Raw genomic sequence first — 27,762 nt, 5'->3', positions numbered from 1 at the left:
CTGGTATGCTGATCTGAAGGGGGAATTCCACTTTGCTGCCTCAGGATATTCTCTGCCACCACTGTCCCTGTCTGGGCTCTGGTTAGGCAGGACAGCCTCCTAACTTCCCCTCTGGACTTACTAAGAGCCCGCCTCAGAACTTCCCAGGGATCTTTGGGGCTCCCCAGGAGAGTTGGCAACCAAATGTTTACCACTTCTCTCCACCCTAGGGAAAGGAGACTGTAAGCTACTCTGAGACTCCTTCAGGTAGTGAAGGGTGAGGTATAAATCCAGTCTCCTCCTCTTCTAATAGAGTTGCCAACTTCCAGGTGCGGCCTGGAGATCTCCTGCTTTTACAACTGATCTCCACCTGGCAGAGATCAGCTCCCCTGGAGAAAATGGCTGCTTCGAAGGGTGGGCTCTGTGGCATTGTACCATGCTGAGGCTCCTCCCCTCCCCAAAGTCTGCCCTCTCCCAGCTCCACCCCCAAAATCTCCAGTTATTTTCCAACATAGACCTGGCAAGCCTATCTTCTAAACCTCCAACATTTCCTTTTTGGTTTGTTTGTTTTGTTTCTACCCTGCCTTTCTCAGCAGTTCGGATCCAAAGGGGCTTACATTGTTCTCCTCTCCTCCCGTATTATCTTTACAACAATCTTGTGAGGCAGTTTAGGCTGGGAGTATGTGACAAGTTCAGGGTCACCCAGCAATCTTCCTGGTGGAGAGCTGCTGCCAGTCTGAGTACTGCTGAGCTTGATGGACCAAGGGTCTGATTCAGTATAAACAGGGCTTTAAAAAGAAAAGAAAAGAACAGGAAAGCACAGGAACACAGTTCCAGCTGGCTTGGCATCAGGGGGTGTGGTCTAATATGCAAATAAGCTCTGCTGTGAAAAGCAATGTTGATTCAGGGGTGTGGCCTAATATGCCTATTAGTTACTGCTGGGCTTTGTCTACAAAAAAAGCCCTGAGTATAAGGCAGTTTAATGTGTGTCTGTATATGCAGGGCACAAACAGCTGATCTCAGGTCAAGAATGTAATCATCTGGGTGGAGGTACTATGCATAGTACCCTGAAGGTACTTTGTGACTGGATTGTTTTGGACTTTTAACTTAGCCCTAGCACTTATGTGAAGAAGGAAATTACTCATGTGCCCCCCTCCAGGGGGTGGGCTTTTAGATAAATTCCTGGTCATCTTCCCTGAGTCTTTCCACCCACACCCACATTCACAAATAGGAAGAACCCGGGCTTTTTTTTTTTTTTTTTTTTTTTTTTTTTTTGAGCAGGAACGCACAGGAACGCAATCCCAGCTGACTTGGCATCAGGGGTGTGGCCCAATATGCAAATGAGTTCCTGCTGAGCTTTCTCTTTAAAAAGTCCTGTATGAAAGAATGGTCATGCCAGGGGGTGTAGCCTGATATGCAAATGAGTTCCTGCTGGGCTTTTTCTACAAAGAAAGGCCCTGGTAAGAACAATGCAACATTTGACTTTTTATCTGCATATCTTGGGTGGGCAATTGACTGATAAATAAAGCTAAATAATAATTAAAATGAAAAATAAGCAGAGAGGAAAAGAATTGGATTTTCTCCCAAATTCTTGAGGAGGATTTGTATTTCCTTGCCAGTATCTTGAGCTGCTCTTTTATTAAAGAGATACGTATTGGGGGGGGGGGGCGGATTTGAAGGAAAAAAAACCCTATTTTATTAGTTTCCCAGCAGCCAATTGCATTGCACTGGCCGCTCTGAATCTCTATCCAAGAGGGAGTTATTTATTGCTTCTGGAACGCTAAAGCCAGTGTGCATAGTAATCTCTACTGTCTGTACTTTATTCGCACAACAACCTCAGAAGGTAGGCTAAAAGATGGGGGGCTGGCCCCCAGGTCAAGCATGCTTCATGGCAGAATGAAGACTGGAAGCCAGACCTCTTTGGTCCTAGTCTGACTCTTAGGGTTGCCAGCCTCCAGGTGGGGCCTGTAGATCTGCTTTTACCACTGATCTCCAGCTGGCAAAGATTGGCTCCCCTGGGAAAAAAATGGCTGCTTTGAAGGGTGGACTTTGTGGCATTGTACCATGCTGAGGCCCCTCCCCTCCCCAATCCTCACCCTCTCCTGGATCCACCCTCAAAGTCTCCAGGTATTTTCCAACTCAAACTTGCCAACCGTACTGACTCTCCATCGGGTTTCTAGTGGCAAGGAATCATCTTTTTTAGCTGCTAAGAATGCCCTCCAATAACCATCCTCTCTGGGCATTACCAGGACATCTTCTAAACAGCCTATTCCCCCTTCATTTATGAAACATTGTTTCATTTCTACCCTGCCTTTGTCCCTAGTTCAGATCCAAAGGGGCCCACATTGTTCTCTTCTCCTGTTTTATCTTTACAACAATCCTGTAAAATGGTTTAGGCTGGGAGTATGTGACTAGCCCAGGGTCATCCAGCAAACTTCCATGGCGGAGCAGGGATCCAAACCTGGGTTTCCTAGATTGCATGAACACAAAAAGCTACCTTATACTGAATCAGACATTTGGTCCCTCAAGATCCGTATGGTCTTCTCAGACTGGCAGCAGCTCTCCAAGGTTGTAGGCAGAGATCTTTCACATCAGCTGCTTCCTGATTGTTTTAACTGGAGATGCTGGGAATTGAACCTGGGACCCCCTACATACCAAGCAGACGCTCTCTACCACTGAGCCACAGTCCCTTAAGAACATAAGAGAAGCCATGCTGGATCAGGCCAATGGCCCATCCAGTCCAACACTCTGTGTCACACAGTGGCCAAAGAAACCCCCAGGTGCTATCAGGAGGTCCATCAGTGGGGCCAGGGCACTAGACGCCCTTCCACTGTTGCCCCCCCCCCAGCACCAAGAATACAGAGCATCACTTGCCCCAGACAGAGAACTCCAACAATACGTTGTGGCTAATAGCCACTGATGGACTTCTACTCCATGTGTTTATCTAATCTCCTCTTGAAGCTGGCTATGCCTGTAGCCGCTGCCACCTCCTGTGGCAGTGAATTCCATGTGTTAATCGCCCTTTGGGGGAAGAAGTACTTCCTTTTATCTGTTCTAACCTGACTGCTCAGCAATTTCATTGAGTGTCCACAAGTTCTTATATTGTGAGAAAGGGAGAAAAGCATGTAATACTCTGCCCACTATACCACACTGGTTTGTTTTTGACAAAAGAGAGCTTGCATGCCAGCCTTGTTGCTAATTGAATGCACCCCAGAAAGAAATAATTGCTCTAAATATCTGTTCTTAACCACTGGATATAGTCTGTCTTTTTGGGTTTCCCCTCCCTTCCTCTAGATCCAAAGAAGCAAAAAAACAAAGCAAGAAACGACCCCTTCTGAGTTCCTTTTTTTATTCTCCCGGGGCTGTTAATCCACGTCCTTTCACAAGTGCTCAAGGCACGCACCCAGTAATCTTAAAAAGAGATTGGAAAGTGAGGAAATAAATAGGCCTAGGGAAGAAATCCCCTCCTCTTGTGACCCATCAGCACAAGCAATAATAATAAAGCTTTATTATTTTATGGAGTGTCTTCTCTGCCTGGCATATCTCGCTAGGCTTGAGATTAAATAGCACAGTTAGCGAATTAAATAATAGTTTACCGAGTATTGGATGACTCTGGGGATTAGTGACGGGGCCGTGGAGCCTTTCACATCTAGGTCGCCAGTTTGGAATCCAGCTCATGTTGGTAGCAATTTTTAATAAGGTGGCAATGTCTAATCGCTGGCGGGTGCTGCGACGTGGAATGAATTGGTGAGTCCTGGGTGGGGGCAGAGGAAGGAATGCGAGCCCGAAATCCTCCATTTTAGTCATGGAAGCAGCTGGGAGTCAGAAGCTAAGAATGAAGGCACAGCCTTGTGTTTTGCTTTGCTTTTTGAGTATGCGTGCGTGTTTGGCCAGGGTTTCTTCACATGCCATAAATAACGCGCACAAAGCTGCTGCATAGATAGCCACCCAACAGGATCTAAGCAAAATCAGACCCTTTTTCTAAAATGAGAAAGTAGAGCCAGAAGACCATGGAGCTCCCATATGCAGAGGCAGCATGCTTCTGAATGATACGTGTGAAGAACATATATCCAGGGCTGTCCTAGACTGGCATCCTAGGCAAGCCTAACTTCTGGTGCACAACACACACACATACCCCTGCACTGATAACATCACCAAGTCACATGGGGCCACCAAATTCGGCACACCCAGAAGACCAGTGCCCTAGGCAGTCACCTAGTTTGCCTAGTGGCAGGGACAGCCCTGCATATATCAGGAAAGGAAAAGAAAGGTCCCCTGTGCAAGCACCAGTCGTTTCCAACTCTGTGGTGATGTTGCTTTCACAACGTTTCCACGGCAGACTTTTTACGGGATGATCAGGGTTTGTAGAATCTTTCGGGATCAAGTGCCGTGTTCTACTGGAGAAAGTTTTCCTTCCAGACGTTTCGTTCTCAGCTGCGGAGAACATCCTCAGTGGCGTTGCAGCCGGAGCAGGCTCTCAGACCTTCTTGGCTGCTGTGCATTGAGTGGGGCCAGGGCTGCTGGAGAGCTGCTATTTGTAGGCTGGAGGGGGTGTGATGAAAGGGCAATTGTTTTGTGGATGTGCCCATTGTTTGGTGGGGCTTCCTGGAAGGGTAGTGATAAGGAAACTGGCTGTTGAATGTGACCATTGTTCTGTGTTAATTGCTGGGAAGGTTGGAAGGGGTTTGAAGATAAGGAAGATGGTTGTTGACTGTGCTGATTGTTCTGTGGAATTTGCTGGTTGTTCTGAGACTTTCTGCAATTTATAGTCTGTAGGGTGTTTTGCAGAGCTGGGTACCAAGATTGGTGGATGAAAATGCCTTCTTCCTTTCTGTTAAAATTGTGCTGGTGTTTGTAAATCTCAATAGCTTCTCTGTTCAGGCGAGTATGATAATGTGAGACCGTAGAAAGGATTTCAGTTCTTTCAAAGTGGATGACGTGGTCTCCTTCTTGAAGTGCATGTTCAGCTACAGCTGATTTTTCTGGCTGAAACAAGCGACAGTGTCTCTTGTGTTCGGTGAGATGGGTGTTGATACTGCGTTGGGTAGTGCCAATGTAGACTGCACCACAGGAGCAGGGTATTTTGTAGACTCCAGGGGTTGAAAGTGGATCTCTCATATCTTTGGCCGAGCGCAGCATTGCCCTTTCATTACACCCCCTCCAGCCTACAAATAGCAGCTCTCCAGCAGCCCTGGCCCCACTCAATGCACAGCAGCCAAGAAGGTCTGAGCGCCTGCTCCGGCTGCAACGCCACTGAGCATGTTCTCCACAGCTGAGAACGAAACATCTGGAAGGAAAACTTTCTCCAGTAGAACACGGCACTTGATCCCAAAAGATTCTACAAACCCTAATGATGTTACCAGCCGTGAAAACCTGAATTCTTTTATGGGATGGTTTGCCATTGCCTTTCCCAGTCATCTGCACGTTCCCCCCAGCATGCTGGGTACTCATTTTACCGACCTCGGAAGGATGGAAGGCTGAATCAGCCTTGAGCTGGCTACCTGAAAACCCAGCTCACGCCGGGGATCGAACTCAGGTCGTGAGCAGAGCTTAGGACTGCAGTACTGCAGCTTTAACACTCTGCGCCATGGGGCTCTTATGCATATATCAGGATGGGACATTAAATGTAGGAAAGTGAGCTCTACTCAGATGTTCTAAGGTAGGGAAACAAATGTATATGGATGATGCATGTAGGAACAGAGAGGAAAACTCTCTACTCTGACCTATATAGGTTTTTTAGACTATTCATAGGGGAGGGGCTGTGGCTCAGTGGTAGAGCATTTGCTTGGCATGTGGAAGGTCCCAGGTTCAATCCTTGGCATCACCAGCTAAAAAGACCAGGTAGGAGGTGATGGGAAAGACCTCTGCCTGAAACCGTGGAGAGCTGCTGCCATTCTGAGAAGACAGTGCTAACCTTGATGGACAAGTGGTCTTATTCATGATAAGGCACATGAACATATGTATCGGGGCCTTCTGTGTGCAATTTGGAAGTCCCTGACGGTGCAAAGAGAGCCCTGTGTGCATATATTCTAGCAAATATGCAAAGGTTGTGGTTTGAGCACCCGGGTGCAATCCTGCAAATGTATGCATGTTACGGCTGCCTCTGTGCATTTTGGAATCCCTCATTGCACAGAAGGAGCCCTGTGTGCATATATATATATATATATATATACACATGTTCTAATGAATGTGCAGAGGTTGCATCCTATTCCACACACATTCACACCCTCTGGCCTTAGGACATGAGAAAGACTACTGCATAGTTTTCCCAACCTCCAGGTGCGGCCTGGAGATCTCCCGGAATGATAGTTGATCTCAGGGCTTTTTTTTTTCTAGACAAAGCCCAGCAGGAACTCATTTGTGTATTAAGTCACACACCCCAACATCACCATTGTTTCACAGTGCTTTTGGCAGAAAAAGTGCAGCTAGAACTCATTTGAACAGTAGCCCACATCCCCTGGCTGGGACTGTGTTCCTGTGCGTTCCTGCTCAAAAAAAAAGCCCACATCTCAGAGACCAGTTACTCTGGAGAGAATGGCTGCTTTGGGGGTTAGGTTCTATGTCATTATACCCTGCTGAGGTCCCTCCCCTCCCTAAATCCTGTCCTTCCCAGGCTCCACTCCCCCAAAATCTCCAGGAATTTCCCCATCAGCAGTTGGCAACCCTAGCCTTGGTACTCCTGGTCCAGAACTTCCTGCTGTGATAGACAGTAAAATGTTCAGCGGAGCAGGTTCTTTCCCAGTATTTTCCACACAATCCTTTAATTGGACACAGCGGGGACTGAACCTGGGACCATCTGTATGCCAAGTATGTGCTCTGACTTCCCTCAAATTCAGAGTCAAACATAAGAAGATTGAATTCAGTGATCCGTCAGCAAAGGTTACTCTGGTGTGGATTTCTGCCACGTTTTCCTTCCCCCAGCATTTCCTGCAGCCCCCTGGAAAGATGATTCTGGCTCAGAGGGGCTGGTTGCACTTCCAGAAAAGGGGGGGACAAGACAATATTGGCCCCGTTTTTGAAGCAGGCAGACCCAATCGTTTTGGCTGTTTTCCAGTGCGGGTCCCACAGCTCTGGAAAACAACTTTATGGGGATCTGAAGAGACTTTGGGGGGGGGGGGGGCGGGGTTTGAGGGGTGGTAAAAATCTGAATTCTTTCCATTGATGACTGCTACATCCAGGCTATGAGGACTGCTGATCTCTTTAGCCCAGAACTATTTCATTGGAGAGACAGCAGGTGTCTCCAAGGTCTTGAGCAAAACTTTTCCCATGAACTTTGCAACTGATTCACTTGTTACAGAGTCCCTTAGACTGCCCTGAGGCTTTTGGATCACTCAAATAAGGTTGCCAACTCTGGCCTGGAAAATACCTGGAGATTTGGGGGCTGGAGCCTTAAGAGGGTAGGGTTTAGGGAGGAGAAGGGGCCTTGGTGGTTTATAATGTCGTAGAATCTATTTTTCAAAGTAACCATTTTTTCTCCAAGAAAATTGATCTCTGTCTGGAGACTGATGGTAATTCTGGGAGATCTCCAGGCCCTGCCTGGAAGCTGAAAAACACAAAAATAATTGTGGACTGTTCACGAAACTACAATCAATGTAATAATTATATCAATATTCCAATGTCATTCATTAATATTCTAAGTTGAAACAGCCACAACAATCATTTACGTAAACATGCAAAAATTACAATAAATGTTAACAATACAATAAATCTCATGCAAAGTTCATAATCCTTCATATTCCATTTAACTGTGCGAAAAGCATCTTCGTTCCGACTTCAAACGTTTCCAAGACAATCTGCCCCCTCCCACTGGTGGATTTAAAGTGCCAGGGCTGAAATAGACTCCACTGTAAACAGTTCCACGGCGTTCTTTTAAGACATTTATAGCTCTTCAAAATCGTGATTTTAAACTTCAAGACGTTTCCAAAATCTCAAATTCAATAAAGTGGGAATCACAGAAGTTTGACGAGAACGCTAGCCGATGTTACCAGTTTCCAATCAGCCTTTTCTTGAAGAGGCATATTTCCCACGTCACCTTGTGACGGACCATTCACACAAGCACTAGTTCCTGGGAAATCATTCTGTGGCTGTTTCAACTTAGAATATTAATGAATGGCATTGGAATATTGATATAATTATTGCATTGATTGTAGTTTCGTGAACAGTCCACAGTTATTTTGGTGTTTTTCTACTTTGTTCTGTGGAACTCCAGGGTTACCTCGCCTGGAACACCATTTGTGTTGGGCATTCCATGCTTCCTAAGTATCGGGAGGAGGGCTGACTGAGACCACAGGGCAGGGGTTTCTGGGACCACAGAGAAGGGGTTTCTCCCCCTCTCCTTCCACTGCCATTCTCCTGACCTGAAATGGCTTCTGATAGGTACTGTTTTCTCTGTTGGAATATTTAGGTTTACTGACAGCTATGCATAAGTTGGAAGAAATGTGGGTGGAGGGGACAGTTCCCCCAGCATATTTTAGGTCAGTTGTGTAGTATGGGCAGAGGTGGAATTCTAGCAGAAGCTCCTTTGCATATTAGGCCACACACCCCTGATGCGGCCAATCCTCCTGGAGCGTACAAGGCTCTTTTTTGTAAACTCTTGGAGGATTGGCTACATCAGAGGGGTGTAGTCTAATATGCCAATGAGCTCCTGCTAGACTTCTGCCCCTGAGTAGGGGGAAGACTGAAGCTCCTTCTCCACGTGTGTCAGGGCCCTGATCCAAATTAGGACCCTACTTGCCATGAAAGCAAGGAACTGCCAATGCATACGTGAGCCTCAGGGGTAGTGGAATGTCTGATTTGGTGCACAATGAGATCCTGACTTGTGGGCAGAAGGCGGGACATCGCAAGCCCTTCCATTTCCTGTCCAGAGGCAGCTGACTAGACACCCTTGGGACTGAATGCTGGACCCAGGGGAAATCGGTCTGGTCCTGTTGTGCTCTTATTTTCTTATGTTTTTGAAGCACATCTAGCCAATTTTTAATGAACCAGTCCTGAGAAAGATTCTGTTCAGGCAATCAGGCCGAAACTGAAAATGTCGTTGCTGTGTTGTCCTCCTGATTGTGATTTACCACGGAAGAAACGCCTGGGAAAATTAACACGGAGAGAAGGAATTGATGCTATTCACTAGCATCAAGTTTTCACTTCCTGTAGTACTTACAGATTTGATTTGTTTGGAGTGGTCGGATTTGCCGTGCAGGCCTGGAAGCTTAGGGAGGAATTTCTGGAGACTGACGCGACTGCAGTATAATTGAAAGCATCAATTTAGTAGTAGTCAGAGTATTACACTGTGTTATATTTTAATGTCTGATTGTTAAAAGTGATTGGTTGCCTAATAAGCAAATGTCCTCACAGACTTCATTAGGATTCACTCTGAATGTATCCAATTTTTTTACCTCACCTTGCTTGGATAGAATCTAGGCAATGAAGAGACCACTGAGTAGAATAATATTTCCAAATTTGATTAAACGTTTATTCAATTCAGTCCTCAAATTCTTATATCAATTAGTACAGCATTTATACAATACATAGACAAAGTTCATTAACAAATTCCAGATACAAAAACAAATTTCCCACCAGTACAGTTCTCAGCAGTGTATAAACACCTCTCATAATTTCCTTTTAACTCCCAATAAATTAAATGAACCTTGTCTAGGTATTTTATAAATGCTGTACTAATTGATATAAGAATTCGAGAACTGAATTGAATATACATTTAATCAAATTTGGAAATATTATTCTACTCAGTGGCCTTTTCATTGCCTAATGCTAAGACTGAGATCCCTTCATAGGTTGGATAGAGTTTAGGGCAGTGGGTCAGCTTTCCTGAAGCTTAACCTTACAACACCCCAAGAAGGTAGGCTAGGATGAGAAAAATGTGACTGACCCAGACTCACCCATTGAGCTTAATGGGACAGGAGGGGTTTGAACCCCTTCATCACCAGTGCTATCCTGATATTAGCCATGACACCATGCTGGCTCTCGAAGTGGGTGTTCCCAATAGCAATCACAGCAACCCAGGTAGAACCCCCATGTGAAGATGATGATATTGGATTTATATCCCGCCCTCCACTCCGAATCTCAGAGCGGCTCACAATCTCCTTTATCTTCCTCCCTCACAACAGGCACCCTGTGAGGTGGGTGGTGCTGAGAGGGCTCTCCCAGCAACTGCCCTTTCAAGGACAACCTCTGCCAGATCAAACCTGGTTCTTCCAGATAAGAGTCCACACACTTAACCACCGCATCAAACTGGCTCTCATATGGGCACCTTGGCATCAAGAGATCAGCCATGTTTCATTTTATTTATTGATTTGCTTTATTTAGATCCCACCTTCTTCCCCAGAGGGGACCCAAAGCAGTTAGCGTTGGTCTGTTCTATTCCGTGGCATTGTCACAACAACCCTGTGAGGTAGGTTTGGCTGAGGATGTGTGATTGTCCTGAGGATGTCCAGCAGCTTCCATGGCTGAGCAGGGATTTGAATGCATGCCTGCCAGATCCTAGCCCAATGCTGTAATCACTCACCACGCCACGCTGTCTCTCAGCGATGGGCAAGCCAAGAGGCGGCTACACAGAGGGACCATTGTTGCCGGGAAGCTTGTCGTTGCGGCTCTCTTCTTGAGATAAAGGATTCAATTCCCTCAGGGCTGTTTATGTCTAGCACTTCCTACCAGCAGGAGATTATATATAGAAATAATAATTCAGTTAGCAAATAGCAGAGGGGAGCGCGAGTGAGTCTACCTATAGAGAAATGAGGTGTTTTCATCTTGTGAGATAGCAAGCGTTCTTAGGAATGGAGCTGCTGTCCCTGGCTGGCAAGGGGACTGTGAATCACGCAGTCAAACGCTCACTCTCAGGAAGGGCTGCATCTGATCCACATAGGAGTTTAAGGCCTCCGGGCCAGTGACTGTGATTTGTGGATGCCTTCCTGTCCCTTTCCTGATGGCAGCGTTGTAATTGCTGTCTGCTTCCAAGGTGGAGCAGGGGGAGAGCAGGGACGGAGCCTCACAGGCAGGGCTTGTTTCGGTAGCAGGACCTCATTTGCATACTAGGCCACACCCTATTGATGCAGCCAATCCTCCAGGAGTTTACAGTAGGCCCTGTACTAACAGCCCTGTAAGCTCCTGGAGGATTGGCTACATCGGGGCATGTGGTCTAATATGCAAAGGAGTTTGTGTTACAAAAAAAGCCCTCTTCACAGGTGTCAAGGGGATGACTTACATGTGTGACTGGGCCCTGGGACTTTTCATTTTCCCTCATTTTGTCCCAAAAGCAAATATTTTACACATTCAGCTGCCGGTCAAAATAAAGTGATGCCCTGTTATTTTACAGATTCTACTTCATTTACACCCTGCCTTTCTGCCCAAAGGGGCTCCCAAATGGCTTCGGTTATTCTCCCCTCCTTTTTCATCCTCACAACCAGCCTTGTGGGGTAGGTTAGGCCTAGTGTGTGTGGCTGGTCCAAGGTCACCCAGCAAGCTTCCATAGCAGAGTGGAGATTTGAACCCTGGCTTCTGACTCTAGCCCCAATACTGGCCAAGAGAGCAAAGCTGGGACACAGGAAGGTTTTCACACTGGTTAAAGTGGGCCAGAGTATAACAAGGGAAGGAGGCAAGGAATAAGGAAGGTTTTAGAAACGTGAAATATCTTGTGGCTGATCCCTTAAGCGCTGATGAGTTGGAATGAACCAAAAGGTTTGAGAGCAGGGTCATTGAAAAGGCTGAAGTTCAAATCCTTGCTTAGCTCACAGAGATCCAATGAGGGTGGCTCAGTGGGGAGGGACGGTGGCTCAGTGGTAGAGCATCTGCTTGGGAAGCAGAAGGTCCCAGGTTCAATCCCCGGCATCTCCAAAAAAGGGTCCAGGCAAAGAGGTGTGAAAAACCTCAGCTTGAGACCCTGGAGAGCCGCTGCCAGTCTGAGAAGACAATACTGACTTTGATGGACCAAGTGTCTGATTCAGTATGGCAGCTTCATATGTTCATATGAGTATAGTGGTTAGGGTTTTATACTAGAACTGCAGAGAACTGCAGAGGGGAGGGACGGTGGCTCAGTGGTAGAGCATCTGCTTGGGAAGCAGAAGGTCCCAGGTTCAATCCCTGGCATCTCCAAAAAAGGGTCCAGGCAAACAGGTGTGAAAAACCTCCGCTTGAGACCCTGGAGAGCCGCTGCCAGTCTGAGAAGACAATACTGACTTTGATGGACCGTGGGTCTGATTCAGTATAAGGCAGCTTCATATGTTTATGTTTATATGATCTGGGTTCCAATCCTTACTTGCCATCAACTTCAACTAGGGCCAGTCACTCCCTTGCAGCATAACCTTCCTCACAAGCTTATCTCAAGGATGAAATTGTAGAAGATAAAATGTACTTAATAAGTAAACATATAATACTCGTGGGTCAGTCACTATCAGTGTAACCTACCTCACAGGGCTGTTGTGAGAATAAAATAGGGAGATGAGAAACTTACATGTGGGAGATATGGGGAAGGGGTAAGCCACAGCCAGGGCCTTACAACAGTGAAGGAAACCATATGTCCATTCAGTGTCTTGTTCTTCTAGTAAATCACCTGCTCTGGTTTTGGAGATGCTTTGCTAGCATGTAAGTCCCCTCTCTCCAGTGGGTAGATGTTAGAGATAAAGTTACTTGATATTCAACTGGAACCATTTGTGAGAGTAAAGTGGTTATTAATGGTCTTTCGTTATTGTTGTTGTTTTAAAGAAGTGGACACTTTTATGAACAGGTTTATTATAATAGACTTTCTGTAGTTATTGTTGCTGGAATGATAACCAAGGGCAGTAGGCAAGGAAGAAGCTTCAGGAAGGAGTGATGTGAAGGGGAGTGAGTGGTCTGCTCAGGCAGAGATTCTTGGTCTAAGAAGAGGGGTCCAGTAGCACCTTTAAGACCAACAAAGTTTTATTCAGAATGTAAGCTTTTATGTGCACGCAAATTTTGTCAGACAATGAATAGGGGTGTTTTAGAAGAAGAAGAAGAAAAATGTAGATTTATGCCCTGCCCTTCTCTCTGAATCAGAGACTCAGAGCAGCTTACAATCTCCTTTATCCTCTCCCCCAACAACAGACACCCTGTGAGGTGGGTGGGGCTGAGAGGGCTCTCACAGCAGCTGCCCTTTCAAGGACAACCTCTGCGATAGCTACGGCTAAGCCAAGGCCATTCCAGCAGGTGCGAGTGGAGGAGTGGGGAATCAAACCCAGTTCTCCCAGATAAGAGTCCATGCATTTAACCACTACACCAAACTGGCTCTCTGGGGCATCAGATGCCCGTTCCAGTGGGATAGTCCACTGGAAAATGAAAGATGTGGCACCCAAAAGACTAACAAATGTAGCATCTGACAAGAAGGCATGAGCCCCCCTCCCTCCCCCCCCCAAAAAAAGTTTGTTACATCTTTCAGATGCCCCAGGGGTCTTTTAGAGATATAAGAGCCTGTTGTCTGCAAAAGGCTGTGGTGAAGAATTGTCCACCTGTGTTTCAGGCTTTGTAAAAACAAGCAAGCAAACTGATCTTTTCTGTTGCCAATAAGATCACCAAGGATTTATATTGTGCTTTGTAAATGGTCAGAGATTTTCTCATACATTATCTCAGCCTACAACAACCAGTTATTGCATTGATGGTTATTGCATAAAGTTGGCCAGTTATCAGTTATTGCGTTGCAGATGAGAGATGGTGAGAGACTGAAAGAAATTGGCGTGTCTGTGTCTATTTGGTAAGCTTGTGGCCAAGCTTGAACTTGAGACTCTTTTGCTTCTGAAAGCAGCCCTTAGTCCTGAAGCAGTACATGGACAGGATTAATGCAGGGGTGGCCAAACTTGCTTAATGTAAGAGCCACATGGAATAAACATCATATGTCTGAGAGCTGCAAGACATGAAGGCAGGCAGGCAAATAGATGGGGAAGGGAGAGAGAGGCGGAAAGAAAGCAATTTTCACTTTAAATGCATTCTCTAAGCTGCTGACCGGCTTGGCAAAGTGATTTAAAGAGAGAAATGTCTTCTCCAAGCCAGCTGCCGGGGTGTGGGGGGCTTTGAGAGCCACAAAATAGGTGTGAAAGAGCCACATGTGGATCCCGAGCTGCAGTTTGGCCACCCCTGGGCTAGTGTATGTGGGAAAGATGCCACTTTCAGTCTACCTTCTTGGCTAACTGGCCAAGCCATTAAGCCACTCCAGAAGGGCCAGACCATACTGGGAGTGGAAAAGATATAGGGAAGGCTTGTGGGGAAGGGGTGTGCCTCAGTGGCAGAGCATCAGCGTGGCACACAGGACTGGGGTCCAATCCCCAGGATCTAGGGAGGGATGGTGGCTCAGTGGTAGAGCATCTGCTGGGTAAGCAGAAGGTCCCAGGTTCAATCCCCAGCTTCTCCAACTAAAAGGGTCCAGACAAACAGGCGTGAAAAACCTCAGCTTGAGACCCTGGAGAGCCGCTGCCAGTCTGAGTAGACAATACTGACTTTTCAGTATAAGGCAGCTTTATGTGTTCATGTGTGTTCATCTCCAATTAAAAGAATCAGACAGCAGGTTAAAAAAAAAGACCTCAGCCATAATGCCCTGCAGAGCTGCTAGCTCAGACCGCACTAACCCGGGTAGACCAGCGTTCTGAGTCGCTGCGTTATAGCCAAGGAACCAAGTCCAGGCATCTAGCGGGGCTCCTTCTCCCCTTTGCACAGGAAGCTGGGGGGAGGGGGTCCTCATTTCAGCGCCCAGACCTGCAACCATCGCTTAAGCGCGGGCCTGAACAGGTTAACCCTCCCCCTCCCCCGCAGCCTCAAGGTACACCTGGCGCATCCGGGGTTAAAGCAGGAGTGTCTCTCTGGCGCGCCCCCCCCCCTTCTTCCCCAAGTCCTCGGCTAAGATTAATGTGGCCAAGTCTGCGCTCCTGGGCGCTGTGTGTGCCGGGGAGGGAGCCCGAGCGTTGGTCAGTGATGGAGTTGCTGCCATGACAACCCCGGGAAGTCAGCGTGCGCGCGCGCCGGCGGGAGAGCGGGACCAGGAGGAGGCGGCGGCGATGCTGGGCGCCGGGATGCTGGAAGGGGCAGCAGCAGCCCCAGCCTCGGGCACGCCTCTGCCGCCCGCCGCCGCCCTTTGCTGAGCTCCAGCCCGGCCGTTCCTCCCCTCTGGCTGAGCCTGCCCCGAGCTGGAGGCATCCCCCGGTCCAGCCCTTTACAAAGCCGCGCCGGGACCTCCTGCCCTTCCCGCCGCCGCCTTCCTCCCTGAAGTTGCCGCCTGCCTCGCCCTCCCCCGGAGCCCTCCCGGCCTCCTCGCCCGGCAGCCAGCGCAGAGTTTGGGAACTCCGGCACGGGGAGCCCCGAGCACGCCGCCGCCGCCGCCGCCGCTCCTCCTCCTCTGGCAAAGTGCGAGGCATGGGCTGCTAACTGGCGAGCCGGGCTCGGGAGGGAGGCAGGCAGGCAGGCAGGCAGCGTCCAGCCCCCGCGCCGCTTCTTCGCCTCCCGCCGGCCTGGAGAGAGGCAGCGAGGAAGAGCGAGACTGAGAGCCCCTCCGCGTCCCTCCCCCTGAGACGGGCTGCTGGAGAGAGATCCCCCTCCTGGATTCCGCCGGGATCTCCGCCTCTGGATCGCTGAAGGGGCTCCGCCGACCCCCCGGGGAGAGCTGGGGGGTCGCCCTCCGCCGCCCGCGGACTCCCCCCTCCCGCCCGCCCTTTGCGGGGGGCTTCTGCACCGTCAGGTGTCTGGACCGCCCGCTCGGCCGCTCGCTGGCTCCTGGCGCTGCTGGTTTGGGTCGTCCGCCCGCCGCCCCCCGCCCACCTCCCTGCCTTCCTGCCTGCCTCCTGGCGGAAAGTCGGCGCGGCCCAGGATGGGGCTCGGCGGCGGGTGCTGCTTGGCGCTGCCCTGGCGCTGCGTGGTGGTGCTGTGTCTCAGGCTCCTCTTCCTTGTGCCCGCAGGAGTGCCCGTGCGCAGCGGAGGAGAGGCCACCTTCCCCAAGGCGATGGATAACGTGACCGTCAGGCAAGGGGAGAGCGCCATCCTCAGGTAGGAGCCCCCTCGCTTTCCCTCCGGGCTGGGGGGTGGGGGGCTGGCGGGGGGGGGCTTTTGCGCCGGAGGTGTTGTGTTGGGGGGGGGAGGTGGCACGTGCCCCTGCTGGCACCAGAGCCCAGGCTCGGGGAGGGGCTGCCAGACAGGAGGGGAACCAGCCGCCGGCTCTGGGGGTGCTGTGTGGGCGCCTCTCTCTCTCCCTGTGTCTTGGGTCTAGTTCTCAGCCCCAGCCCCGGGGCTGCTCTGACAGTTGCGTGCAATAAAGCCCGGCTGGAGGGGAGGCAAAGAAAGGGGTGCAGTAGGACATCTAGCTTGCCTGCTGAGGCAGAGGTGCAGCTGCGTGGTTTTGGAGAGACAGGCTCTTCCCCGCCTGGCACATGGGTGGGTCTTCTGCTTGGTGGCTGGTTGGCAAGGGAAGGAAGGAAACTGGCGGTTGTTCCTAACTCTAAGGCAGGGGCGGCTTAGGTTTGGGATAAGTCTTCCCCTGCGCCGGTTGGAGTCTAGCGTTTGAAAGAATCCGGGGTTCTGATTTGGCTTGTTTTCCTGCTGTTGTCTGTGATTTGGGGAGTGGGGTGGGGGTGGCCAAAGGGGGGAAGAGAGGAGGGGAAGGGACCACTGCTTCTAGCAACCCCAGCTTGTAAAGTGAAGCTGGTATCGGGAGAGTTTGCCCCGTCATTGGTGGCTTTTGGTTTTTTTTTTCACAGAGGGAAAAAAGTTATGCGTTTTTAGGGTGTGTGCATATGCCAGGATCTGCCTGGGTTTTCTTTTGCCTAGCTTAATACACTGCACAGCCCCTGGGTTGGAAAGGACAGAGCTGGAGAAGGGGCTGCGATTGCCGGCAGAGGAGAGAGGCAGAAGAGGAGGCGTGCAGGCAGGCATGCCGAAGGATCCGGCCTTGTGGACACTGCAAGGCATTCTCCTTCTGGAGTATGAAGGAATGAAGTCTTATGAAGTGTTAATGTTAGCAGACCCGGGATGCTGATGCTCGGGAAAACGTGCAGGAGTGGGGGAGAGAACTCTGCATCTGCGCCGCAAGCTTTCAAATCACTGTTACCTCGCTTAAATTGGCATGGGTTGCCCCATAGCATCATGAGCATGACAGGTTGGTGAAGGTCAGGAGAGCCCCCTTTTGGAGTTCTGATGCCCCATTTAGGAGCTGCAGATTCCCGGGCATCGCCCCGAAAGAGGGAAACGGCTGTCAAACTGGTTTAGGTCTGTGATATGTTTTCTTTTTTCTTCTTTCTTGGGAAGGTTTGGTGGATGAATTTTGATTGGCAGTTAGAGCTGGATTGATTGCTGTCTTGGGAACTGGGAAGGAATCTGCCTCCCCTTGTTTATGCACGGCCCAGACCAAACCAAAATGAGAGCAGGGAGGCCTTGGAAGTGTGTCCTTTGTCTCCATCCAGATGCAAGCATCCCTCCGTGGTACAGTTGCAGCCCATTGGATAATCTGGGAGGGCTGTTGAATGGGACGTGGGAACTCCCAGTTGAAGTCTTTCTTGCTTTGTGGAATGTTGCGATCCTACCCTCCTCCAAGGAGTTCAGGGCGATGTAAAGGATGCCCCCCACGTTTTCATCCTCTGTGAATTGGCCCAAGGTCACGCAGTAAACTTCAGGTCAAAGTGCAGATCTAAACCCTTGTCTCCGGTATTTTAGCCACTGGCACCACATTGAGGGTTAGAAGCATTTAGGATTCTCTGGTTGCAGTTTGGAGAACATAGCTTTAAAGCAGGGGCCAACTGTGCAGTCACTGTGCCATGGCTCACCCTCCTCTCTGCCTCTTCAGGGATCATATGAAAGTCCTCACACAAAAGACCTCGGCTGCACGCACCTTCCATGCTGTGTCGAAGTAAAACTGTGTCAACCCTTCTCCGGCATAGTTAGGTGGTTTGCTGGCCCCTCCCAAATGCATGATGCTCTGAAGTCATTCATGCCGTGAGTCAGCAAAATTTATACAGGCAGGGGGATGATGGGAAACAGCAGGAGCAGAGTGCAGGTGCTTAGGCTTCTGGGATAAATGTCTTGAGAAAACTCAGACATGGCAGTCTTGAAGACCAGTGTCTCATTGGTGGGTCCCAGTTAGCCAGTACAAAGGCAGCACTCTGGAAAAGATGTCCCCAGCAGCTGAATGAGTTGGCCTTGCTATGATCACTGCAATATCCCTCTATTTTGCGTAGCAGATGGCAGCCACAAAATCTTATGGGCCAGTGCTTGAGCCCCTGTTTTCCTGCCATCAAATGCTGTTGAAAGCTGTTCTTTGCTGGCTATTAATTTACTCTGCAGCAGCCTGTTCTCCGCTGGCTTCTGAAGGTAGGGCAGTAGACTGAACTTTCTTTTTTTAAGTCAATGCAGAAGCGCCTAACAGAAAACGATAGATCTCACAGTGTAATAGCAGCAACACCAAGACGTTCAGCAACCTTTTCTCTCTGGAAAGGCAACCGGGGAGGAGGAGGGAAGGGGAATCTGGCAGCGGTGTTGTGTGTGCATGGGTGTGCGCACTGGCAGGCATGTGAGTGTGCTACAGTTAAGACACATCTTGCACACTTAGAGAGAGAAGCTAGGGACGGGGGAAATGGGACTGAAACGTGAAAGCTGTCGGTTTTACCCACCCACACTGGCAAAAGATAACATAGGGACCAGGACTCTACAGGGGACAGAGACCAGGGAACTGAGGCTGTCCTTGCAAGTAAAGCCCCTCCAACCTATGGCATTACAGCCAGCTGCTGTGGATATGGATCTCCTTGCATCGTCAACAAACAATTTTGCAAAACCTCTTTTATTTAATTATTTGTGTTTACTTGAGTAGAGTTTGCAAAGTTTACAATATTTCTACCTTTGATTTTTTTTTGGGGGGGGGGGGTATAATGAATGTTAGGCTGCAGGCAGAGTTGAATGAACAAGCAAACAAAACTGCTCCCAGCCACTGAAAGGCCAAGATAAATTGGGTTTGATTCTTCCATCAAGAAGCTTACATCTGTACTAGAAAAAGTTCAGTTGAATGACTCGATAGGATGTGAGTTGGATTCCTTGTGATCCAAAGCAAATAGTTATGAGATTTCAAACATATTTGAAATGGACTTTAAAAAAAAAAGTTATAACTATAAAATTCTACTCTTCATTCCTCATAAGGCTAGATCATTCCTGACTGCCATACTATTTAACCTTACTAACAAGAGGGTAAAGACAAAATAGCCTTTGGTATTATTGTGTTGCCAAAATACTACTTACCTAGCTAGAATACTTCCGGCCAGTTGTCAAAAACAGAGGATGAGAAGGCAAGGGGGGAGAAATCATGCTGAGTAGTTCTTGATATTATTAGTGTGGGTTTGTGTGGGTGGGTGTGTGTGCTGCCATGCAACATAACTGTGCATGAAGGCACCACATACATGCACGGCTGCCTTTGTCACGCAGTATACTTGCATAAAGACTTTGCCATCACAAAAAGCTCTACTCCTTAAACATGCAAGTGTATCAGTTTTCTAAGGTGTATTTGGAGAGACAGAATCCATATATCTCAGGTCCTTTAAACAATTGCATCATTTTGTGTGTCCTTGAACTCTGTATATGCTCAGGAGCATTTGAGCTTAGTTCAAGATGTTTTAAAGACAGTGGTGACCATATGAAGGCAAGCCCCAGAAGTAAATCCATGTTATCCAGTGGGGCCTACTGCCAGGCTTGTCGCATGGAGCATGCTGGTAATGCAGACTTAGGACAGTTCCACGTGTCCGGATCCCTCTGCACAGCCGCATATGAGGAGACATGATCTGGTGGGAAAAGATTATCGTAAGCTGGGTTTTGTACATGTTGGAGGCCGGTTCCATGGCCATGGTTGCATTTCCCTTCCAGCTGCGACCATAGAGTTCCTGGGCATCTCCTTGTCCGTTCTGTTCTATACACAGATTATTTGAATTCTCTGCAGTATTTAGAAGTCACGGCTCATGTTTGAGGCAGTCCTCTGCCTACACACCAGTTGTGCGAAGGGCTTTGCTAATGTGAGACAGCCTTTTTTAAAAGTATAGATCTGTCTATCTAGACCAATGGAGATTAGGATCTTTCCCCAGCACACCCGCACATCACTGTCTCTTCCCCTGCCCTGACTTATTCCCTCCGTTCTTGTCCGACCATCGGAATCCTTGTTATCGGATCTGTATTCATGTTCCTTTCCAGGGTTCAGACTTGTGGCTCGCCGTTCCCATGAAATATTCATCTCATTTTGATGTTCGTAAAGTTCAGTGCCTGATATTTTTCATCCTCTGAAATTATTTATTTCAGAGCTCTGGACTATAAAAATACAACTCTGACCTGCTTCTGTCTGCTCTCCTCCTCCTTAACTTTCCCGGGGATTATTGCATTTTGAAAAGGCCTGGCATTTCAGGGGTCCCCCCCTCCACACTTCTTTTGCAGCAGGGTGGATTCTTGCCCTGTTTCTGATGAGAAAATGAGTAGCGACGTCTGGCCCAGCAACTCCTCCGATGGCCAAGGAAGACTCCTGGATTGTCATGAGCCAGTCAAATCGCTTGCTGCACTTCCATACACAGGACTTGATTGTTGTTTCACCGGTGGAAACACTTATAAAATGATATTTGCCATGGCCTGCCATTAACTGATCCTTTTGCACCTGGTCTCCTTGCAATGCGCGGGGATGTTTCAGACCCTATGGACATATGAAGCTGCCTTATACTGAATCAGACCTTTGGTCCATCAAAGTCAGTATTGTCTTCTCAGACTGGCAGCGGCTCTCCAGGGTCTCAAGCTGAGGCTTTTCACACCTATTTGCCTGGACCCTTTTTTGGAGATGCCGGGGATTGAACCTGGGACCTTCTGCTTCCCAAGCAGATGCTCTGGCACTGAGCCACCGTCCCGTCCCCGGATCAGTATTGTCTTTTCAGACTGGCAGCAGCTCTCCAGGGCCTCAAGCTGAGGTTTTTCACACCTATTTGCCTGGACCCTTTTTTGGAGATGCCAGGGATTGAACCTGGGACCTTCTGCTTCCCAAGCAGATGCTCTGCCACTGAGCCACCGTCCCTTGGCACTGACCCTATGCCATTATTCCTCAAGAGCTTCTAATGTAGGGGTGTCAAACTCGTTTGTTATGAGGGACGGATTTGACAGAAATGGGACCTTGTCAGGCCAGGCTGGGCCATGTTGGGCTGGGCCATGTGGGGACCTATTTAAGACCAGGTAGCAGAGATAGAAACTTTTTAAAGAGCACAGACATACACCATTAAAGTTTTTTTTTTAAAACCCTTAAAATAAAACATGCTTAAAACATTAGGTCTTGTTGGTCTTAAAAGTGCTTTCGTAGTATTTCTCCCATGGGATCCAAGGAACTGGGCAAATGATGCTCCGGCTCTTTCCCTCCCTCCCCCAGGGGACCAGGAGGGGAAGGAGCATCAACCAATGGAGAAAATCAAGGTTATGCTCTATAACTCCTGTGCAATGGAGCAAGCCTTGCAAAGAAGATCCAGATCCAGGTTAGAAAACTCCTGGAGATTTGGAAGTGGAGCCAGGGGAGGGCAGGGACCCCAGTGGGGTACAGTGTCATGGAGTCCACTCTCCAATGGAGCCATTTTCTTCAGAGGAACTGATCTCTGTATAGGGATGCCAGACCCCTGTTGCAGGTGGGGGTCCCCCAGTTTTGGACACTCTTCTCTGCCTCCCCCCTCCAAGTACTCCTCCCCAAACAGGCAAGAAACCAGAAATAAACATGACATGCCTACGTGACCCAGAAGTTACATGAGCATGTCAGTAACAGTGGGGGGGCACTCTGATTTTTGGGTGAAACTCTATGGTAGAAGCTAATTCTACCATAGAGTTTTGCCCCAAATCCAGAGCCTCAATGTGTCTATGGCACTTCTGGGCCATGTTTATTTTCAGGTTCCCTCACTGCTTCTGGTGAGTTCACACACACACACACCCCAAATTCCCTGCCAGTAGTCATGAGGAACCTGGCAACCTTACCTCTGTAGTCTGGAGATGAGCTGCAGTTTTAAGGTATCCCCGGGGCTGCTTTTATGGGGACTCATAGTCACCTCAGAAGACTGACTTCTGATTGGCTTCTTGGCACGAAGGCACTTAAAAATGACAGCCATAGACATGTTGTTCAAGTCCAAGTATATCTGGAGCTTTTGTATGTGATGAGAAGGAGTTGGTCTTCTCCTCGGTGGTATCCCTCCCACCCAACCGATTTTTGGGCACGAGTTTAGAGGCAGAGGTACCTCAGATGTGTAGAAGAATGGGCCTGACCATTACATAACCCTAGAGTTACCACCCTCCACGTGGCACCTGAGATCTCCTGCTATTGCAATTGATACCAGGGTTCCCAGATCTGTCCTGGCAGCTGGTGGAGGATGGAGGGGGGGGTAAGGTTGCCAGCTCCAGGTCTGGAAAATCCTGGAGGTTTGAGGTGGAGCCTGGAGAAAACAGAGACTTCAGTGGGGACCAGCCTCCAAAGCATCCATTTTCTCCTGGGGAACTTTGTAGTCTGGAGATAAACCGCAGTTCCAGGGGATCCCCAGGTCCCTTCTGGGGCGGCATCCCTACTAGGCCCCGGCAGCTGCCCCACCCAAGGGTATGCTGATGCTGGCCCTGTCCGAGGAACTCAAATGAGGGGTGCTGCCAATGGCCCTTTTGAAGCTCTCATTCCAAATGAGACCTGAGAGCGCCTGGTCTATTTTGCAGCAGGCAAAGGAGATTGCTCGGCAGGGTCTGAGTCTCCTTGGTTCGCTTGCTAGCTCTGATGTGGAGTTGCTGTTGCTGTTCCCCCCATTTCAGGGGGGGGGGGGTAGTTTACTGCAAAAGCTGAAAGTCAGCAGAACCGAGAGATGGAGCAGCAGAAGACAGAGGCGGTCCAAGAGTGAAAAGACTGTGATGCGTACGGATTTTAAAAGGCAATTTCTGTCAGCGGCAGACTCAGCTTCTTGTAGCTCAGCCAGTAAGATGTTTCCCTTTCATAACGCCTCTGACAGAATGGAGGGCTTGATGAGGAAGTCTGGGACTTGGGGCGGGATTAGCTGGAAGGCTACGGGAGCTAGAGAAGGCAGAGCGGCAGCTGATGGCAGCAGCTTCAGGTGCCTCGGATCCAGGCAGATTGAGCCAAAGCCCTACATGTTTGTGGTGGTGCTTTCCATAGCTTGGACCCTCTGGGCTAAATAATAACTGTGAGCACTCTTACACACACCTAAGACTGAGTCCGCATTTAGCACTTTCCTTTGGTGTAGTGGTTAAGTGTGCAGACTCTTCCCTGGGAGAACCAGGTTTGATTCCCCACTCCTCCACTTGCAACTGCTGGAATGGTCTTGGGTCAGCCAGAGCTATCACAAGAGTTGTCCTTGAAAGGGCAGCTGCTGTAAGAGCTCTCTCAGCCCCACCTAACTTACAGGGTGTCTGTTGTGGGCGGGGGGGGGGGGGTAAAGGAGATTGTGGCTGCTCTGAGATTCAGAGTGAAGGGCAGGATATAAATCCAATATCATCATATTATTATTATTATTATTATTCCTCTTCTTCTTCTTGTGCAGGGCTCCTCACAGTATGTCTTTTTTTCTGGATCCTGTATTGGCATCTCTGGGGGTGGGTGGGTGTTCCCTGCTTGCTCCCTGCCCTGTGCAAGAGCCAAGAATGAGACCAGGACAGAATCGGTCTGAGTAACACCTTTCAGTCCCATTTTGGTGCACTTTGCAACTGGTTTTTACTGAGTAAAATGGCAACATCCATGTATTTAGTATGTATGAAAGCACCCTGCATCTTTGAACCATCAGCTCTGAGCTTCCGTGCTGGTGCAGGGGAAAAGCAGTGGGAGGATGTGTGTTTTAGAATGCTTTCAGAAGGTAGGAATGCCAACCTGCAGATGGGACCTGGGGAGCCCCTGAAATTGCAGTACCTCTCCAGTTTATAGAGCAGGGGTAGCCAAACAGTGTCTCAGGAGCCACATGTGGCTCTTTCACACACATTGTGTGGCTCTCGAAGCCATCACTGCTTCATGAACTGACTTGGCGAAGGCATTTGTCTCTTTAAATCACTTCACCGAGCCAAGCCAGTTAACAGCTTGGAGAATGGATCTAAAGTTAAAGTTGCTTTCTTTCCACCTCTCCCTCCCTCCTCCGATCTCTTTGCCTGCCTGTCCACCTGCCTTCCTGTCTTGCAGCTCTCAAACATCTGACATTCATGACTTGCAGCTCTCTAACATTTGATGTTTATTCTATACAGCTCTTACATTTAAGCACTTTTGGTTACTCCTGCTATAGAGGTCAGTTTCCCTGGAGAAAAAAAAAATGGGTGCATTGGAGGCACTGTATCCCACTGAAGTCCCTGTCCTCCCAAGGCTGTATCCCAGATCTACAGGTGTTTCTTCACTTGGATCTGGACATCCTACCCCCCCCCCCCACACACACACACGCACACACTGGAGGCTAGGGGGACCTGGCAACAGGGCTGTAACTAGGTGGGGGACTGTGGGGGGGGGCTTTCATATCTGCCAGACACACACTCTCCTGGTCCCCTTCTCAAATCGTTTATATTACTCTAATTAGATTAGTGTCCCCCAGCATCCCCTCCAGGAAAAAAAAATCCTTGATACAACCCTGCCTGACAACCCAGTTCCAAATAGGTTAGCACCTGCAGAGCAAGGTTCCCTCTAAGCTGTGTAGTCTTATGAGCAAGAATTCTACTTTGCGAGTTACTAGGGTTGCAGGTCCAACGCAGGGAATGTCTGGGGACTTTGGGGGTGGATCCAGGAGACTTTCCCATTCCCTAAAATAAATCAATAAAAAAGACAGCAGTGCAGTTTCCCTGAATACCGTCTTCATTTCCTCATCCCTCAGCAGCTACGCTTCCACTAAATGAAAGTGAACACACACACTCTCACAAAGCGGCCAAAATAAAGTTGAGCAGAAGGCCTTCAGGACACTCATAGGGTTGCCATCTCTGGGTTTGGAAATACCTGGAGATTTTTTTGGGGGGGAAGCCTTGGGAAGGCAGGGTTTGGTGAGGAGAGGCACTTCGGCAGGGTATCATGCCACAAAATCCACCCTCCAAAGCAGCCATTTTCTCCAGGGCAACTGATTTCTGGGGTATGGAGATCAGTTGTAATTCTGGGAGCTCTCCGGGCCCCACCTGGAGGTTGGCAACCCTATTCATCAGAACGGCCTCAGAGTTTTCCAAATGCAGGACTCATGTGCTTGTGTATATGCAGCCCCTATGACCACCATGTGCCTCATTTATGTCAGATTTATAATGCTGACTTTCTTTCTTTCTTTTAAAATTAAGGGGTGGGATGACAGAGCCGGCATGGTGCGGTAGTTAAGAGCACCAGACTCTCATCTGGAGAACTTGGTTGATTCCGCACTCCTCCACAGGAAGAAGAAGAAGAGTTGGTTTTATACCCCGCTCTTCACTCCCCAAAGGAGTCTCAGAGTGGCTTGCAATCACCTTCCCTTCCTCTCCCCAGAACAGACGCCCTGTGCGGTAGGTGGGACTGAGAGAGCTCTGAAAGAACTGGAACCCTGCAGGCTTCATGGGAAGGAGTGGGGAATCAACCCAGTTCTCCAGGTTAGAGTTTGCTGCTCTTAACCATTACACCACACTGGCTCTCTCTAGGGTTGCCAAGTCTGACTCAAGAAATAGCTGAGGACTTTGGGGGTGGAGCCAGGAGACTCTGAGAGCCAGGAGCAAGGGAGTGACAAGAGCAATTGAACCCCTGAGCCCCAAATACCCACAGATCAATTCACTATACCCTATGGGAATCAGTCTCCATAAGGTATAATAGAGTGCCCAGTAGACATTTCCCTCCCTCCGCCCCCACTTTCCAATAATGCTGAAGCAGGGGGAGGACCTCCAAACTGGGGGATCTCCTGCCCCCACCTGGGGATTGGCAGCCCTACCTGTCTCTGAGGCCTGCTTGGTGCCCTTGGGCCACAATTCTCTCAGCTGCACTTACCTCACAAAGTATATGTTGCAGGGAGATGAAGGGAAGGCGATTGTAAGCGGCCTTGAAACTCATTAAAGTAGAAAAAACGGGGGGAGGTGTATAAAAACCAATTCTTCTTCTGCCGCCAAATGGAGGGGAGAGTGTTGGCTACACGGAGAAGTTCTTGGAGGAAGGTACAAGACGTCCTGAGGGGAAATGGACCAAGTCATTTAAGTCACAATCACTGGGATGCCCTGTTTGCAAGAGGCCTTGGTCCTATTGACTGACAATTCAATGGATTTTAGATGAATCCAGAAAGGCAATCACAATATGCCTTGCAAGATGGCTGAAATCAGAGGGATTGGTTTCCTTTGGTTGCAACTTCATGCCAACCTTGGGAGGGGAGAGAGTCTTGCTTGCAAATACTTTCCAGAGTGCATTTGCTAAAAAAAACCCAACAACCTTTCTGCTTGTAATAATGGCTGGGAATTAGTCTTCAATCGTGTCATTCAGGAAGAAGAAAAGCTAACCCGGGTATGACATGTGGATGCACAGCCAGCAATAGAAATAACACAGAGCAGCGTGAACTCACGAATGCCGCAGAGAGGCTGGATTGGCAAGCGGGATCCAAATGCAATTCATACAAACATAAGAGAAGCCATGTTGGATCAGGCCAGTGGCCCATCCAGTCCAACACTTTGTGTCACACAGTGGCCAAAAGACCCAAGTGCCATCAGGAGGTCCACCTGTGGGGCTAGAAGCCCTCCCACTGTGCCCCCCAAGCACCCAGAATACAGAGCATCACTGCCCCGGACAGAGAGTTCCAACAATATGCTGTGGCTAATAGTCAGTGATGAACTTCTGCTCCATATGCTTATTCATTCCCCTCTTGAAGCCGTCTATGCTTGTAGCCGCCACCACTTCCTGTGACAGTGAATTCCACATGTTAATCACCTTTTGGGTGAAGTACTTCCTTTTATCAGTTCTAACCCGACCGCTCAGCAATTTCATTGAATGTCCACGAGTTCTCATATTGTGAGAAAGGGAGAAAAGTACTTTCTCTACCTTCTGTATCCCATGCATAATCTTGTAAACCTCTATCATGTCACAATTCCTGCCACCAGCATTTCAATGGTTTTTTATTTTGCCTGGGAGAAGAGCAAGCCTCACTTAAATGGGTTGGGTGACACTAATTAGTCCCCTCTCTCCACTCACATTCCTTCTTAAGAGGTTGTACATAATAGTTTCTGCAGCCAGGGCCGGATGTTTGTCTCCCCCAGAACCAGCTGTCCCGGCTGAGAAACTTTCGTGCAAACAAACTTGTGACCTTTGCCGTCCTGTGGTATGTTTTCCTATTCCCCAACAGTATTAAGTAACTGCATGTTTTTACATTAAAAAAATAACAAAACTTCTGATTTAGGACTAAGAAGAAGCTACAACTGTGCCATTCTGCCCAGCCTGCTGCTCTTACTAAGCCTCTGAGCAAGCAGGTGTCTGGCTCTATCCCTTTAAAATAGACATGGTTATACTGTGCTAAAAACGTTGCATCATGTACCATTATTTTAAATCGGTTCCCATCAGTGGTTCTGAATACCCATTTTTTGCCTATCCAGCAAGTTGTCTCTAGAGTAAGAACTCACGCCTTCAAAATATAGGTGTAGGATTCCCTCACTGGCCTTTGGGGTGGCACAGAGTACTCTTAACAGCAAAAGGAGGGGAGGCGCAATCCACCTGTGACTGAGTACATTTATCTCAGCCCCACTGATGTCAGCAGGGAAGAATTACGGATCTTTTTTATTCTCTTCCACTTAAATGAATGTGGCTGATTGTGCTTAACTGGGGCTGGATCATGCTCAGGGCATCTAAAATGAGCACTAAAACACTTTTAT

At 48.8% G+C, this 27,762-nt stretch overlaps 1 protein-coding gene across 9 annotated transcripts in view; it reads left to right on the top strand.

Moving 5' to 3' along the window:
• Positions 1-27,762, top strand: part of NTM (neurotrimin) — a 1,406,997-nt gene that overhangs the window by 811,162 nt on the left and 568,073 nt on the right. For 7 of the 9 annotated variants that reach the window (XM_060250803.1, XM_060250802.1, XM_060250800.1 and 4 more), the window contains exon 1: positions 15,770-15,966. In XM_060250803.1, the coding sequence (XP_060106786.1) occupies positions 15,791-15,966 (176 nt within the window). In that variant the 5' untranslated portion in view covers positions 15,770-15,790. Of the gene's footprint in view, positions 1-15,769; positions 15,967-27,762 lie in introns of those variants that run through there. The other 2 variants (XM_060250804.1, XM_060250798.1) reach the window with 1 other exon arrangement.

This window comes from Heteronotia binoei, chromosome 12, assembly GCF_032191835.1.
Source record: "Heteronotia binoei isolate CCM8104 ecotype False Entrance Well chromosome 12, APGP_CSIRO_Hbin_v1, whole genome shotgun sequence".
Taxonomy (NCBI): domain Eukaryota; kingdom Metazoa; phylum Chordata; class Lepidosauria; order Squamata; family Gekkonidae; genus Heteronotia; species Heteronotia binoei.
Note: the sequence above shows the minus strand (reverse complement) of the source record. Positions and strands in the feature narration are given on the sequence as shown.